Raw genomic sequence first — 15,443 nt, forward strand, 5'->3', positions numbered from 1 at the left:
AACAGTTTTGGGAGGCATTTAATGTGGCCAATTAGATTTAAGAGTGGGCCAAGCCTCTACCACCCCCAGATACACCCCTTAAACGCAAATCAGAACTAGAAATATTTAAGCTTTTCTGAGAAGTTATCTTGTTCTGTGTCCAAAAAATTATGCCCCAAATTTTTTTTTTATGCCGTACAGTATTATTAACACATAAAACAAACCGTAAAGATCTGTTGTACTCTGTGTCCTCTCCGAGGGAAGGTAAAGGTTGCAAATCAAAATTCAAATCCAAATATCTCATCACAGCAAAGTGGAATAATATGAAGGTTTTCCTGTCGTTTGTTCAGTCTTTACAATGTTCATCTTGTCACCCGGTAAAGAGGCAGGCATTTGGTTTATGTGACAGACAGCAATCAATAAAAAAAATAGAAGAACTGGGTCATGAAGTGACGCTTGTTTGGACATCTTTGTCAACTTTACCTCTGTTAATCTGCGTTTGAACCAGCCGATACTTGAAAGACAGGACCGTTGATACTGAAAAATCCCAAGTCAGAGCCTGCCTTCATGAGGACCAGTAGCCATAGATTACAAGAAAGCAGAATTGTTTTGCTATTTAAATAGTTTGTGATATAGTTCGCAGACATGTAAATATGACAAATCTACTGCATGTAATGCATACATAGTATTAAAAACAGATCTACATATGTGTAAAAACTTTTTTTCCCCGATAATTATAAAAAAATAAAAACAACTTAACTGTGAAAAGAAGTACTGAGTCATTTTACATAAGCCCAAACATGCAATCTGCTGATCACTGAAAAGCTCTTCCTGGAACGGACAGACACTCTGACATACAAAAACACACAAACAAGGCCAACGTGCAACACAGGGTACCCCATTACATAAAATTTGGTTAAAGTGTGACAGGACGTTGCTGTAAACCTAGCCCCCAATGCACGTCAAAAAGGTTACAGTTTGAACCAGGAGGATATATATGGGCAGGCGGACAGTGACCACCAGAGCATCAACCCATCACAACCCAACAGTAACTGTGATTTCACCTATCAGCCATGAGGATCATCAACATTGTAAGTGTAATTTTTGCCCATTCACACCATTCATTTGAAAGCAGAGTTGCTGCATAGCTTTGTAAAATCTGAAAATGTTCTTTTTACTGCTGAAAGGGTCCGGACCCATCTCTGGCATATCGGCCAAATTTGGAGACAAGTAAGGCGAAAGACAAGGAAGACTACAGAAACTTTGAGGTAATTAAACAAACCAGCTTAATTCCACATTCATTTATGAGTTGAAGGAAAAAACTGAGGTTATAAATACAGGCAGACATAACTGGCTTTAAGTTTAAAAAAAAAAAAGCTGAGCTTCAGAGTGAGCCAAAACTTAAGCAAAATATCAAAATGTGCCTAATACTAACCCAAGGCTGACCACAAGGGGAGTTCAGGTTCTTATTTTCTACTCAATAGAGTCTGACTAAATTTCATCAGTTCTAAAGACCAGATCTGTAACAGCAGATCTGGTCATTCACTGAGTTTAAGCTTCCACAGTGGGGTCAACTCACTGAAAGATAGTTGAGTTTTTACCAGCAGAGGCTGACACAGTTCTGCATCTGTGCTCGGATTTTTAATTAATCAAACATCACAGTCTAATGCAGATTTTCCGAGAAGCTCATTGATTTGATGGTCTGATCTAACTAAACAACTATGTAACCCAGTGTTAAAAACGGGATTAAACGCATAAATATTCATTACTCTCACAATGGGAATAAATATTGATAAAAACAAAGGTAATTATAATAAATACTGATAAAAAGCATGTAAACATAAGTTTAATTAATATGCACATATGTATATGTAATATATAAATGGTGGGGGGGCAGGACTTAGTCCTTTAGAGTGTGTTTGTTAGATCCACTGAGCGACCAATCATTGGTCGGTGTTGTGCCAAAAAGTGATTGTCTGCCAAAAACGGATTTCCGGCATTTGCCAAAAACTGATTGCTTGTATTTAAACTGCTATAAATAACTTGTTGATCTACAATATGTGAAACATATGTCAACTATATCCCCCGTGAATTATATCAAGTCATCTTAACCAACAAACAACATTCCTGTAACAAGGTAGAAGCCGCAATCACTTTTTGGCAGTGACTTTTATATATCCTTTATTTATGCAGTTAAAAAAATTGTTTACTTTAAAAATGTCTGTTTTAAGAGTAATCCGGCCAAGAAGACAGCTGAAATTGCAACAAATGCAAAAATAGTTCTGTAAACATATTTTAAGTGGACAAAAGGAAGCTGATTGATTATAATTAAGTACAATAACACAGCTACAAAGATAATTGAGAAACAGGTCATTTTTTACAATTTTGTATATAACCCCTTTGCAATACCTGTTCATCGAAGTCTATTTAGCAACATACGTAACGATATTACACATAAAAAAACACACGGAAACATTGGATATCAGTTTTTGCTTTTGAGAATCTGTTGGTGTTGGTCTGTGTTTTCAGAGCGGAAACCTAATTGACCGTGTCTTCAACACGTACAGCCTGATGCACACCTATCAAACAGTGGAGTTTGTAAACCAAAAGGTGAGAAAATTAGAAGGAAAAAAAACAGCGAGTAAAATTTTGATCACAACCTGGTACAAAGAGAACATTTTAAAAAAGAGAGACCTGGATATTAAAAATAAGGTCTGTCTCTATGTGAAATGATCAGTTACAGATTCATGAATGGCAGCTTTTAGTCAATGACACTGAACTTGTGCGGCCTCTGGATGAGCAAACTTGACTCAGACTGAGCAAACAAAATAAGAGGTCAGAATCACAGACCAGTCTCTGGCCTTAACATTGTTTACTTAACCTAATTCTCCTCACAAAGTTATACATTGAATATATTGTCATATATTTGACAACATGATGTGCTTTTGCTTAAACGGCAGAATATTAGTGTTAACTGCTGAATAGAATCGTGTCTGTGAAGGTTCTCAGTTATCCAGGTCATCGTAGTCAAAGGAGCTGCAAAGAAAAGCGTCTGGACTTCTTTAAGTTGCTTGAAGACGTTTCACCTCTCATCCGAGAAGCTTCTTCAGTTCTAAGGTCAAATGGTGGGGAGTCCCAGATTTAAACCTAGTGGGAGTATCCCCCCTCAGAGGGACAAAAGGACCCCCTGATGATCCTCTAATCGCCTGAGCCAAGGTGTGAAACTGGGTGTGGGTCCCAATCAGCCAGGGTTTCGGGTGAGCTCATTGTGAGACCTGGCCCCACCTTATCATGTGAATTCCTGAGGTCAGATGACCCAGAATGTGAGTGGGAGGGAACTCAAAACTGTATTATAGATGGCAGAGAGTTGGTGTCGTAAACCACCGCCTCTGTTCAAAGATGGTCGCTCACAGTGAACATAGATGGCTTCTTTCACTCCTCTTTCAAACCATCTGTCCTCTCTGTCCAAAATGTGAACATTGGCATCCTCGAAAGAGTGTCCTTTATCCTTAAGATGCAGATGGACTGCTGAGTCTTGTCCTGTGGAGATGGCTCTTCTGTGTTGTGCTTCTGTGTTGTGCCATGTATGCTGTGCTCGCTGCACTGCACAGCATACACCATATTGTTAAGTCTGTGTTTTGGAGTTTTGTCTTTCGGGTGAACCAGTTTTTGTCTGAGTGTGTTGCTGGGTCTGAAGTGCACCGGGATGTCATGCTTGGAGAAAACTGATACAGTTTTTCTGATACACCGGCTACATAGGGGATGACAATGTTGTTGCGTCTGTCCTTCTTGTCCTCCCTCGCTGGTGTCTGATCTTCTTTTCTGTGCCTCTTTGCTGACTTTAAGAACGCCCATTTAGGATAGCCGCACGTTTTGAGTGCTTCCTTTACATGTGTGTGTTCCTTGCACATGCGTCCTTTTGTCCCTCTGTGGGGGGACACTCCCACTAAGTTTAAATCTGGGACTCCCCACCATTTGACCTTAGAACTGAAGAAGCTTCTCGGATGAGAGGTGAAACGTCTTCAAGCAACTTAAAGAAGTCCAGATGCTTTTCTTTGCAAGCTCCTTTGACCGCTGAATAGCATCACTTCTATCTGTTCACCAGAGCATTTTTCACACACCTCTTGGAGTTATTTAACCGTCTAATATTTATGCAGCACACTGAATGGAACGGTTGTAACCACACCCGGATGGGGATGATGGATGCCATCATGTCTCTAGACCAGCTTGTGGATGAGTCTGATCCCGATGTGGACTTCCCCAACTCCTTCCACGCTTTCCAGACTGCTGAAGGCATCCGCCAAGAACACCCAGACAAAGGTAAAGTGCAGAGAGAGAATCAGAAATGCACCGAGACTGTGGAAAAGCTCATGCTATAGAGTAAATATCTTGTACTTACTGTACCTCTCAGAATGGTTCCACCTGGTTGGTCTGATCCATGATGTTGGAAAGATCATGGCTCTCTGGGATGAACCGCAGGTGAGGGATAGGTCCAAGATAGGTAGAGCTGGCACAGCAGATTCATCGTTCCCAAAGTTTTCAGAGCTGCTTTTCCTCAAACGGAAGTTTTAACACAGTTGTGTTCATTTAGTTTATTACTCATTATTGTTATTATTACTATATAAATCCCATTTGTTTAATGTTTAATTTTAATAGGTTTCTAAGGTAACTGTCTGTGTCTCTGTGTCCTGCAGTGGGCTGTAGTGGGCGACACTTTCCCCGTTGGCTGCAAATTTCAAAACTCCATTGTGTTCAGAAACAACACCTTCCTGAAAAATCCAGATGACAATAATCCCAAATACAAGTTGGTATTCTGACGTTGACTCTGCAAATTTCACAAAATAATTGCACATATTTTACAGACGAGAACATAGAAAAAAAAAAGTTAACAAAGTGTGCTTGAAAGCAAACTGCTCAGTGGACATAAAAACACACATCTGCATGTGTTCAGTCCACAGTCGGTGTTAATCAGCTGACCAAAAATATTTTTTTATTTGTGCTATTGAAAATATGCTCCTTGTAAATTTATGACTGCTGACAGTAAATTGTAGTCTAATTATTAAAAGTGCAGGGAGTTGATCCTGTTATGTTTTTCCCCCTTTAGCACTGAGTTTGGGATCTACGAACCAAACTGTGGCCTTGACAATGTCCTCATGTCCTGGGGCCACGATGGTAAGAAGCATCATCAGCCACGCATGACTTAAAAAAATTTCTACTACTATAGAAGAGCATTTATCTATTACACTGTGATCTACACCCTTGCATTCTTGTCTTCAGAGTATCTCTACAGAGTTATGAAGTTCAACAAGTGCCTCATCCCAGAGGAGGTGAGTTAATTATTACCTTAAATTGTTTTTATCAGGGGGCAATTAGCTTTATAGTTGGCACCAAAGTGATAGGCAACAGGAAAGTCTTGGCTCTGAATGAACAGCTTAAACACTAATTCCTCTTTTCCTCTGACATGGTGCCAGTTCTGCTTGGTGCTCTTTGAGAACCAGGGTAGATTTCAGCAGGTTTAAGAACCAAACATTTAATTGGATTAATTTGTGGGGAAAGACTGATTGCAACTCAAACACAACCAGAGTAAAGGTAAAAGATTAGGCATCAGAACAAAAGGGTTAGAATAGAAGAATTAGTGGATAAATCCCGATTATAGTGGAAAAAATAAATTTGTTTTTTCCATGCATACAGTGACTGGAGACACCTCTAATTTGTGTCTCCCTCCAGGGCTTTTACATGATTCGCTTCCATTCCTTCTACCCCTGGCACTCCCATGGAGATTACATGCATCTGTGCAACGATAAAGACTTGAAGATGCTGTCCTGGGTCAAAGAGTTCAAGTGAGTATCTTAAACACACATGTAAAATGTGTTCAGTCAAGTTTTGTACCCAGGACTTAACTCTGATTCATCTACAGCAAATTTGACCTGTACACAAAAACCACTGATCTGCCTGACGTCAACAACCTGAAGGTGTACTACCAGTCTCTGATCGACAAGTACTGTCCTGGAGTACTGCAGTGGTAAAACGGACCAAAAGGAACGGTTAAAAAAGAAAAATCAATGACAACACTGTTAGAAATCGGTTAGTGGAATGATTTTACATACCTATATTGTGACACTGACTAAATGTATAGCTTTATGATAACACTATAGCTGAACTTGGTGTCTTTCTGTCTATAGTTTAGTTTTTACTGGATAAATCAATCTTATTTTGTGCATACTAATCATTATAATGCCTATTTTATACAATAAAGCATGTACAAATCAAAATTTCGCTTTTATTGTACTGTTACATATATATATAAAAAATTCAAAACACTATAGTGTTCCATGTGTTTAATTTGAAATCTTAAACAAAAACAAAACCCAAAACACACATATGTTTGTAGAAAAGGGGAAAAGTGCTTGTGTGATTAGTTCTGTACATACAGCAAGATGCAAACAACAGAGGCCGGAGACAAACTGTGCCGAACAGTAGCGTCAACGCTACACAAACCAGAGCCCACATCATTGTTTCGTTTCATTCTACATGATTTGTTTGGGGTTTTTTTTAACTGGTCTTCTCCAGGTGTTCAGCTGTATATGTCAGAACTGACAAGGAAGGCATTAAAATGTTTAAAAAACTTCTGCAAAGTGATGAAGCAGAAATACAGAGAGGTACAGTGAAGTGTTGGTGAAACAAAGCAGGCATGTTGTTAACGAGTGGCTGATCGGGACACACAAAAATACAGAAAACATCTTCTTTGGTCATCTTGGTAACATTTTATAAAGGCAGACGTGATAACAGTCTACGATGGATTACCAGCACCTTTTTCAAGGCCCTCATCTTTTTTCTATCCTTTCTTCGTCCTCATCTTCTTCATCAACTTCGTTCTCCTCTTCTCCCTCCTCTTCCACCTCGTCTTCACTGTCTGCTTCTTTGTCATCATCCTCCTCATCTGCCTGCTGTTCATCAGACTTCTCATGATGGTCTGAAGAAGAGCCGTCGGCCGCATTTTCAGTACGATCGGTCGCTGTGGCCTTGTGAGCGTTTAAAGGCTTCTCTGCATCTTTGTTTTTATGTCGCAATCCCTGAAGTAGACAGAAGGTGGCACTGCAGGCAATCAGGGTCCAGATAAGTGTGTGCGCAGGGAGACCTCTGACCTGAGAGCGCACCCACCTCACCGCTTGGGCAACAGTGGTGTTGGACAAACGGCGCGGAGGAGACTTGTCCTATAAACAGAAATCAGTGTGGATCAATGGTGGTGCTAACACTGGATCTTTTGAGCTGGAAAAATAAGGCTTGTGTTTTTATTACATCACAAATCATGTTAGCTTTGTTTTCACACTGAAATTATGAAACTGACTGCTTCCTATACTGACATGCGTCATGGACATGTAGTCTTCTATCATCATTTTAATTCATGCAGGAAAATAGAACTGCATGCCGCATCTCATTTTCACCCTCCCCCACACTTCTGACCACTTGTAATATTCTCTACAATTCATCTGAAAAGGATGACACACTGGTGTACAGTGGGTCCTCTTTTCTCTTCTGAATGCTCTGCCTTGTTTGTTCCAGGGAGGGCTTCAAACACATAAAAATCTGGTTCTGTGGAACAACTATCCAGAAGTCTAAATCTAATCAGGAGCGAACATGAAGCTCTTCGAATACAGGAAAGCATTTTCAAGAGTTACCTTAAGTCCATATTGGTTGAGCATGCCCTCTAGGAAACTGTTTCCCAGATGCACTATGGGATAGAACTCCTCATCGTAGACCCTCCTCCACCAGCGCTCTGGGAAAGAGCTGCAAACATAGAGTCAGTGAGGTCTAGTTTTAGGATAAAATAAGTAAACCTGCATCAAATTTAGCATGCATGTCTAAAGTCACTTTTTTTTTTTTTTTTTTAAACACCAGAAAATTAAATAAAGGAATAAATCAAGCTGTGAAATGTTTCCAGTGAAGTTTCTTCAATGCAGGCAAACACAATGAAGCACGAGGAGAACCAGAGAGCACTGACCCGTCAGCCTTTGATTCGGTAAACCAGTATCTGTAGCGGTGAGCTCGCAGGTAGGCAGGCGGCTGCTGGTGAAATGGATACTGGGATACATCCGACTGGATCAGCTCAATAACTGCAGAACACAAAGCGAACTTTAAGAGAACTGTTTGTTCCTGACCAAGGTAATTGAGCACTGTAGAATAGTCTAACTCGAGACTAAGGTAGAACACAAAACTTGTAACATGGATCTCTGGTGGATTTTTATTTGCCCCCTGCTACTTTTTCCTTTGATTGCACCACCTTTGAAAATACCATAAAATGTGGCTTTCAAAGAAAACCGTATAAACAAACAGCATGGGATTTTTTTTCCCCTTCATTTGATTAACTGAACTTCCCATTAAGCAGCTGCAGAAGGAAAATGCAGCTCTCCGCTCTACGTGTTCATACCGTCTCGTTTTCCTTGCAGGAGTCTGTACATCAGGCTGGTGAACCATGGAGATTGCGTATTGGGCCCAAGAGCAGCAAACCACATTTGCCAGTCCAGCCTGGGCTGATGGGGTGTCAGCACAGGAGGAGATGCACTCAGATTCCCTGGCTTATACATGAACTCAATCTCCTATAAAGAAAAAAAGATTTAAATAAAAATAAGTTAATGTTATGAAATATGCAGTTTTCCTAATTTACAAATTAGAGAATTTTACATCTTGTTTAAGTTCTCACCGTCCATGTGACCCCATCACTGCTTCCCTCAATGACAACCTCGGGTCGCCCGCCAACTCCGGTCATCCTTCTGAACAAACCGTACGAGTTGACTACCTGATAGCGATCAACCATCTCATAGGCTTGGCGCACTCCTGGCCACAACCTGGAGTTGGAATCGTACTCTATGAAGGTAAACGGCACCTGAAAGAGAATCAGGCGATTTACAGCTAATCGCTTATGAGCTTTATCAGTTCCCATGTTTCCAACAGAACTCACCAGACTGACAGCAAACATTGAAGCTGCAGCCCCCGCGAACACCGTCCACTGGACCGTTCCCCAAAACCTCTTAAAGAAACCAGACACACACGCACACCTAGAAATAAAAGTTAGACGTTAAGTTGCACAACATCTAAAAGGCAACTGCTCAACAAGCAACACATCACAACCATTTATAGGTCAATCTTACCTAAAGAGAGAGGTAACCATCTCCCAGGTGAGTGAGAGGACACCGATCCAGATACAGGGAATAGTGACGGTCTTCAGAAACAGGTTAAACTGGTGGTATGTAAATGCTGCCAAGGACATTTTAAGAAACATGAAAAAAGAGAAGCAAAATTGGTTACAGGCACATAAAAAGAAAAAAAAATACGAAAAAAAAAACCCCACTCACCTGTCCGCGAGGAGATGCCTTTCTTAGCTGTATCCAGCTGCAGGTCAAAGCAGATGATTGTTCCAACAATCAGCAGAGCCCAGACCACCAGCTCCAACAGGTAACACAGCCACGACCACAGCTTTGAATCTAAATACAGTGGAGAGAGAGAGTGAGCAACGTTTGTCCTCAATATTTCTTTTAGTCTGAAGGAAGTTGAGATAAAACAAAATGTTCATTCTTCGTGACAAACAGCTACGCCTTAGCCTACGAAACATCGCCTGGGCTGCAGCTGTGCAATGTTCAGTTTCATACCATCATTCCCGTTATCAGTCTTGTATGTCTTGCGCAGCCAGAAGTAGACATGGCGATCATCCAGAAGTGACAGACAGAGGGTCACAGTGAGCAGGTTGAAGAAGTTGTAGTTGCCAGACAAAATGATGAAGACTTGAAGCAGCACCTACACGAGGAGAGAAAACAGACTGATTTCATTTTAGAGCCAACATTGAGGTTGATAATACTGCAGGTGAAACTAAAGCAAAACGTGAAAAAAAAAAATTCTTTTCACCTGCAAGTAAAAAGCTCCAAGTCGGAGCCTCCGCAGTGGACTGAAGAACAGGAACGGAACAGCGATCTCGATAACGAAGGCTCCCACCATGCTCAGCTTCTGCCAGCACACCGGCAACTGGTGGGCAAACCAGGCCAGAGGGGTTGGGATACACTGAGTCTCGTAGTGATACGTGAGGGCTGCTCAACACACAGCAAAAAGAGGGAGAGAGTAATCAGATGGAGGAAAATGACAGAATGAAATGAACAAAAAACAAAAACAAAAAACATGACACCACTGTCTCACTGTGTAAAGACAGCATAAATGGCATCCATACAGTCACTCATCCATACCTGTAAGGCCCCACCAGGTGGGACAACGTGAGGTTAGCTTCACCACCCCGGATGCAAACATGAGTCTGAAGAGCAGCCAGCGAGTAAGCCAGAAGGTGACACGATCATGCTCTCTGACCCCTCGTGACCCTCTGATTAAAGTCAGGGGAGCAACAAGGATACAGAGGAACCCCGTCTCTAGGAGCAGGTTGTCCCTGAAAAGCAAGCAATCAAAGCAAGAGGAGAGACTAGTTTGCATCTACAACAGTGCTGCACAGCAGCAGAGACCTCGCAGCACACTGATAAAATGATCTCCTTTAAGCAGCTGCTGTTTTAGAAGCTGTGTGGTATTCAGGAAAAAAATGAACTGCATTGCACTCACCACTGGAAGTAGAGGAAAACCTGGCCTACCTGTAACAGACAAAAGTTTAGTGAGAAATACTGTGACAGGAAAAAACAGAAGAGCGCATTACCACCGTGCAAAATCACCTCATACATAGACAGGTACAAGACCCAGAGGCAGAAGAACACCACACTGTCTCGAAAAGCCTCCACCAGCGTGGCAGCAAGGCTCAGTGCCGCACCGATAAGACACAGCAGCTCCATGGCAGTGTGAGTGTCCAGGCCAAGCCGAGGTCCCAGCCACAACAGCGTGGGAGAGGAGAGCAGCTGCTCCACCAGAGGCTTCCCGCTGTATCGCAACTGCCAGCGGGCAGGGAGCAGCCCCTCATTTCCATACAGACCTGCACACAAACACAGAAAGCAACAGTACTGATTATGCTGGTGGTGAGCAGTGGATTCATTATGTTACTCTTTTTAATGAATTTTACTTCTCAGTGCTGGAGATTATAATCTGAATCATTATAATCTGGTGACCTGCTGGGTGGAATCGAAAAATAACAACACTGGTCATACATATGTGATGCAGTTCTATAAGTAAAATGAATGATAATATTTTATTATAACCACCAGTTATTAGTTTAAAAACTTTAACAATGTTGCAAATGTATGTACTATGGCGTAAAAATTAACGAGAATAAACAGTAGTAACCTTTGCAGTGGAAAGTCATGTTGCCATTGCGACTAAATTAAAAAAATAGCCCAAATACATTTCCTTTCAAATATGGGCGGAGGAAACTTTTTTTTAAACTTAACTGGGCTGCAGAGATACCCCTTACGCCACCATTAAAAACATAGTTCGGGTGTGCTCAAAATGCCACCGTATGTCTTTTTTTTTTCTTTTTTTTTTACAACAGGTTGCTTGTAAATTTGGCCCAGTTGCAGGCTGACCGTGCCCGGGATGAAGAAACTTCCAGGCGGTTTTTCACCACGTTTAACGGCGTGGAAAGCAGAGGAACACACACACAGGAAACGCCAAGTTCCCAGCTAACAGGCTAACATATACCATTAAGGGAAGTCAGCTAGCCGCTTCTTGGGCTGCAGAATTGAGAGGCTCACCTGGTATCTGCACGTAGAGGGAAACAAAAGCAGTCAAGTAGATGACCGCCATGCACCAGAGGAACATGCGCCGTGGCAGAACAACTTCCCCCATTTTTGACCGACTCCCGTTCTGCTTTTTCACCCCTGCACCTATCGCTGCTACTCCTGTGGAAGCTGGGAGCGGGATTTCACGTAGCTGGGGGACACGTAGAAACGAGCTGTTTACGCTAAATTCACCCGAATGATCGCTAGGTGCCGCTGCAGGTCGCTTGAACGGTGTGGTGCGTTAATGGTACACGGGAATTTAGATATATAACCCGACTTAAGGATTAGCTTGTTTCTGACAATCAGATCATAATTAATAAAATACATTTTACAAGAACAAATCAATGTCGTATACATTTATTTTTTATATTTTCATATAGCTGATATTTTTCATCACTTATTTCGAGGGATACCTCACGTTTAATCTATGAAGCTGAATGCAAGATAAATAAAACGATACAAACAGAAGAATAAACTTTGAAAATGTTTAAAATAAAATAAAACGCAGGGTCACAACTTCAGAAGGTTGTTTCTACGGCTACAATAAATAAATAAATACATTATTTATTGAAATTCTAATGAAATTTTAGAGATGTCCAACTCAAAAGACAATAAACGTAAACTCCACTCTAAATCTCTTTGATTTGCAAATGGCAACAATTTAAAAAAAAAAAAAAAATCATGGTTTGGGGAGGGGGGTTGTTTGCTTTTGGGGGTTTTTTTATTGGCAGAAATAATCTTTAAAAAGACACAACTACAGATCCTGTTCTATTTTTATAGCTCATCAAATTAAACAAATAACAATAAAAACAAGAAACCAATAGCTGTCACTTTGACTCAGGTTTATTGTGCAAGACCTATCAGGCAAGCATACAGGGTCATGGCAATAAAAAGTGGGTCTGCATGCTGCTAGTCAAAGAGCCAAAGCTTCCAAGTATTTACATTCAAGTTTTAGACACAAACATATGAAACTAATCACAAACAGCTGATCACACACAAAACAGAGTACCACTAATCTTCTGACACAGTGACACAAAACATCATGAAACTCATTGCACAGCTGAATTAAGTAGTAGGACTCTTTAACTTACAAAAATACTAGAAATCTGATTTTTTTTCCTTTTTTTTTGAGAACATTTACACAGTCTGTTTTCAGGTGGCACAGACACTTGTAGCTGCCCCCCCCCCCCCGCAATAGACAGAAGATCAGCAGCAAGACTCTAAACATAAACAGTGATTAAGCTTGGCAAAGCTATGTGAAATTTGACACACACAGATAAATGCATCAAGAGGACGTCAGTTGCTTCGATACCCAGAGATCAAGGTTTAAATACTTCAAAACAACCTCATTTTTTATATTCTATTAAAGATCCCTGCTACGACATCCCAAAGACCCGCTTTATATCAACTCACCAGTTTTGTTCGTATTCATCTGACATCACACCTGTCACCATTTCCCTGCTCACTCCAGTTGCATGTGAATAAAAAGCATACCTGCTATGTCACTTGAATTTAGGATAAAGCAATATAATCTAATAGTTTTAAATAGCTTTATACTGAATATATGGTAATGGCTATTCTAAAGGGAGTTATTGCTCTACAAAAATATGTGCATATAACACCTGTAATTTTGGCTTGTGTTATCTATATGCATGTAACATGAGTTTCCTCCCAGAAATACAGCTGTGACACCATCGTTCCACACTTGCAGAACGATTTTGGACTTCCTCTGAGAAACACTTTAAAACTAATTAGCAAGATTCTCAAAAATTCAACATGAGCCCAGTTTAGACATAAAACATTAAAATTGGACAACAGTGAACGGATCACAGGTCCGCCTGCATTCTTTGGAATTAGCATCAAAATTTTCCACTTCAGGCTATTTTTTTTCTATAGTTTAAGAAAGAGCACCACTCAGTTGAAATTTAAACAGTTGCTTTGCCTGATGCATAATCTCTTCACTCGGTGCTCAACACATGGGATGAAATAACTGAGTAAGAATTTGACTGTGTTTTAAAATCATTAGCTTGTATCCCTTTTGCTTCAGTCATTGAGCGACATCTGTGATCCGTGGATGGACAAATCAGTCATAGCTGCCTTACTCATACCCGACTGGATGACCAATATACCGTGGCTGTGAGTGACCCCAGCATGGACGGCTTTAATATGAAGGTTAGGTGTAAGGAGTCGGTGACTGGTTTTAAATTAAATGTTTATAAATACTTTGAAATTCCATAATATGTCCTGCAAAATATGTTCTCTTTAAACAAAAAGAAACATCCCACACTCCCATATTAATATAGATTGCTTTGCATGCTTGAGCAATGGTTCTTTATTTGCTGTGTCCAAGCCTTTGGATCTTTTATAGAGTTTTAAGGCAAACATAAGTCAGTCAGATTTGGACGGCTAGACTTAAAGTGTGTTGACTTAGTGTGTGTTTCTTGGAGCCAGAATTGGGGATCGGTGTCATTGTCATGTAGCCCCATCGGTTTCACTGCCACCGGTCTGTCCAGTATTTCCCGTAGATGTAGAGGACTCCTGGTCTGTTTCGCTGATGCAGATAACCGCATCACCGCTTACATTTATGAGACACTGAGCCTAAGGGAAAAACAAGTATGCAAAATTTAATCAATTGAACAACCACTACTGAGATAAACCGCCTGTTAGTAATGTGCAGTTTATATCACCTGATTTTTATTTGGATTTTCCATGAACACACATTCTTTCATGCTGTAAGACACAACTGCATTGCCGCCGAGGGCCGCTACGTGGGCTCGAACCATCGCGAACACCTCTGCGATGAATGAATGAAGGAAGCCGCTGACACCGCCTTCCTGCACAGAACAAAAACACACTTTACGTTTAAAACTGCGCAAAATGACCGCGGGACTTTGGATATTTTACTGACGTCGCTCGTACCTCCCGTAATGATGTCGTCTCTCTGATAAAAAACATGTTGATAATGCCAAGGTATTTAATGATGCGTGTCCCGGGAAGGAAGGAGAGCGGCGTCATCTTCACCACCGTTACCGAGCTGCCTCCAAACGAGCGACTGGAGCGCAGCGAGCGGGAACGTCCCTCTTGAAGCGGACTGCAGCGCTCCAAAGATGAGACTGCAGGTTCAGAGAGAGTGCAGGCAGAAGCAAGTGGGAGACGTGAAGAGAAAAATAAGAAGCGAGGAGAGGGGATATAAAGAAAAAGAAGAGATAAAACAGGAATGGAGATACCAGAATAAACTCAAAACTAGTGGAAAGATTAAAAGCAGACATGAGCCTTGAAGCAGAAAGAAATGTCATAGTGGAATGAGCATGCAGAAACTCAGCTGTTAGTGTTTGCACAGCAAGAGTAAAATGTGCACTTACATGTGCTTAGGCATGTGTGTGTGTTTGTTAGATTTACATGCAGCATTGAGAATGCAATAGACAATCACTTGGCGCGTGTGCGCTGCCATGCATATCATGCAGTCGATGCAAACAGACAATTACACATGTCTGCAGACAGACAGACAGACCTGGGCACAGCTGTTTACAAGTGTGAATAGAGTGCTTACAGCAAAGTACATGAGAGATTTTATTCTATATGTTGGCATTTGTGAGGAAGGCTTCAGACATGGAGACAGACAGAAACAGCTGTGAGGCTGAGGCTGGGCACATGTACACAAGCCAGAGTGTGAAAGATGCTCCGATATCTTATTGCAAATTTACCTGATGTGGCTTACATCCATCAAACCAGGAACCTTCAGAGCCACATATTAGACTGTAGTGTACT

At 41.1% G+C, this 15,443-nt stretch overlaps 3 protein-coding genes across 17 annotated transcripts in view; 1 reads left to right on the plus strand and 2 right to left on the minus strand.

Moving 5' to 3' along the window:
* The first annotated feature begins 955 nt into the window (after positions 1–955).
* miox (myo-inositol oxygenase) lies at positions 956–6,313 on the plus strand. Its single transcript, XM_006789412.3, has 10 exons — positions 956–1,070; positions 1,167–1,247; positions 2,509–2,589; positions 4,137–4,299; positions 4,391–4,458; positions 4,674–4,783; positions 5,084–5,151; positions 5,257–5,306; positions 5,707–5,819; positions 5,897–6,313. The coding sequence occupies exons 1-10, from the start codon at positions 1,053–1,055 to the stop codon at positions 6,003–6,005; spliced, it is 861 nt and encodes a 286-aa protein (XP_006789475.2). The 5' UTR covers positions 956–1,052; the 3' UTR covers positions 6,006–6,313.
* On the minus strand, positions 6,259–11,857 carry lmf2a (lipase maturation factor 2a). Its single transcript, XM_006789411.2, has 14 exons — positions 11,649–11,857; positions 10,680–10,933; positions 10,573–10,601; positions 10,212–10,405; positions 9,880–10,058; positions 9,627–9,771; positions 9,333–9,461; positions 9,129–9,234; positions 8,939–9,035; positions 8,681–8,863; positions 8,408–8,576; positions 7,982–8,093; positions 7,659–7,767; positions 6,259–7,193 (listed from the first exon to the last, which is right to left on the minus strand). The coding sequence occupies exons 1-14, from the start codon at positions 11,740–11,742 to the stop codon at positions 6,804–6,806; spliced, it is 2,190 nt and encodes a 729-aa protein (XP_006789474.2). The 5' UTR covers positions 11,743–11,857; the 3' UTR covers positions 6,259–6,803.
* Positions 11,858–12,502: 645 nt separating this feature from the next.
* c2cd5 (C2 calcium dependent domain containing 5) overlaps positions 12,503–15,443 on the minus strand; it is a 29,263-nt gene continuing 26,322 nt past the window's right edge. For all 15 annotated transcript variants that reach the window (XM_035907230.2, XM_087843097.1, XM_035907233.2 and 12 more), the window contains 3 exons: positions 14,595–14,788; positions 14,363–14,509; positions 12,503–14,273 (listed from right to left, as the gene is read on the minus strand). In XM_035907230.2, the coding sequence (XP_035763123.1) occupies positions 14,148–14,273; positions 14,363–14,509; positions 14,595–14,788 (467 nt within the window). In that variant the 3' untranslated portion in view covers positions 12,503–14,147. The remainder of the gene's footprint in view (positions 14,274–14,362; positions 14,510–14,594; positions 14,789–15,443) is intronic.

This window comes from Neolamprologus brichardi, chromosome 7, assembly GCF_056152115.1.
Source record: "Neolamprologus brichardi isolate AB-2024 chromosome 7, ASM5615211v1, whole genome shotgun sequence".
Lineage (NCBI taxonomy): Eukaryota > Metazoa > Chordata > Actinopteri > Cichliformes > Cichlidae > Neolamprologus > Neolamprologus brichardi.

What these genes read in the sequence shown, in the direction of transcription:
- miox (XM_006789412.3), top strand. An exon ending in TGGAGTTTGTAAACCAAAAG is followed by an intron (nt 2,590 to 4,136) that starts GTGAGAAAATTA and finishes ATATTTATGCAG; the next exon opens with CACACTGAATGGAACGGTTG. An exon ending in CCAAGAACACCCAGACAAAG is followed by an intron (nt 4,300 to 4,390) that starts GTAAAGTGCAGA and finishes TGTACCTCTCAG; the next exon opens with AATGGTTCCACCTGGTTGGT.
- lmf2a (XM_006789411.2), bottom strand. Translation starts at nt 11,742, where the DNA reads ATGGGGGAAGTTGTTCTGCCACGGCGCATGTTCCTCTGGTGCATGGCG. An exon ending in TTGGAGCTTTTTACTTGCAG is followed by an intron (nt 9,772 to 9,879) that starts GTGAAAAGAATT and finishes CTCCTCGTGTAG; the next exon opens with GTGCTGCTTCAAGTCTTCAT. An exon ending in TCAACCAATATGGACTTAAG is followed by an intron (nt 7,194 to 7,658) that starts GTAACTCTTGAA and finishes TTCTGTTTATAG; the next exon opens with GACAAGTCTCCTCCGCGCCG.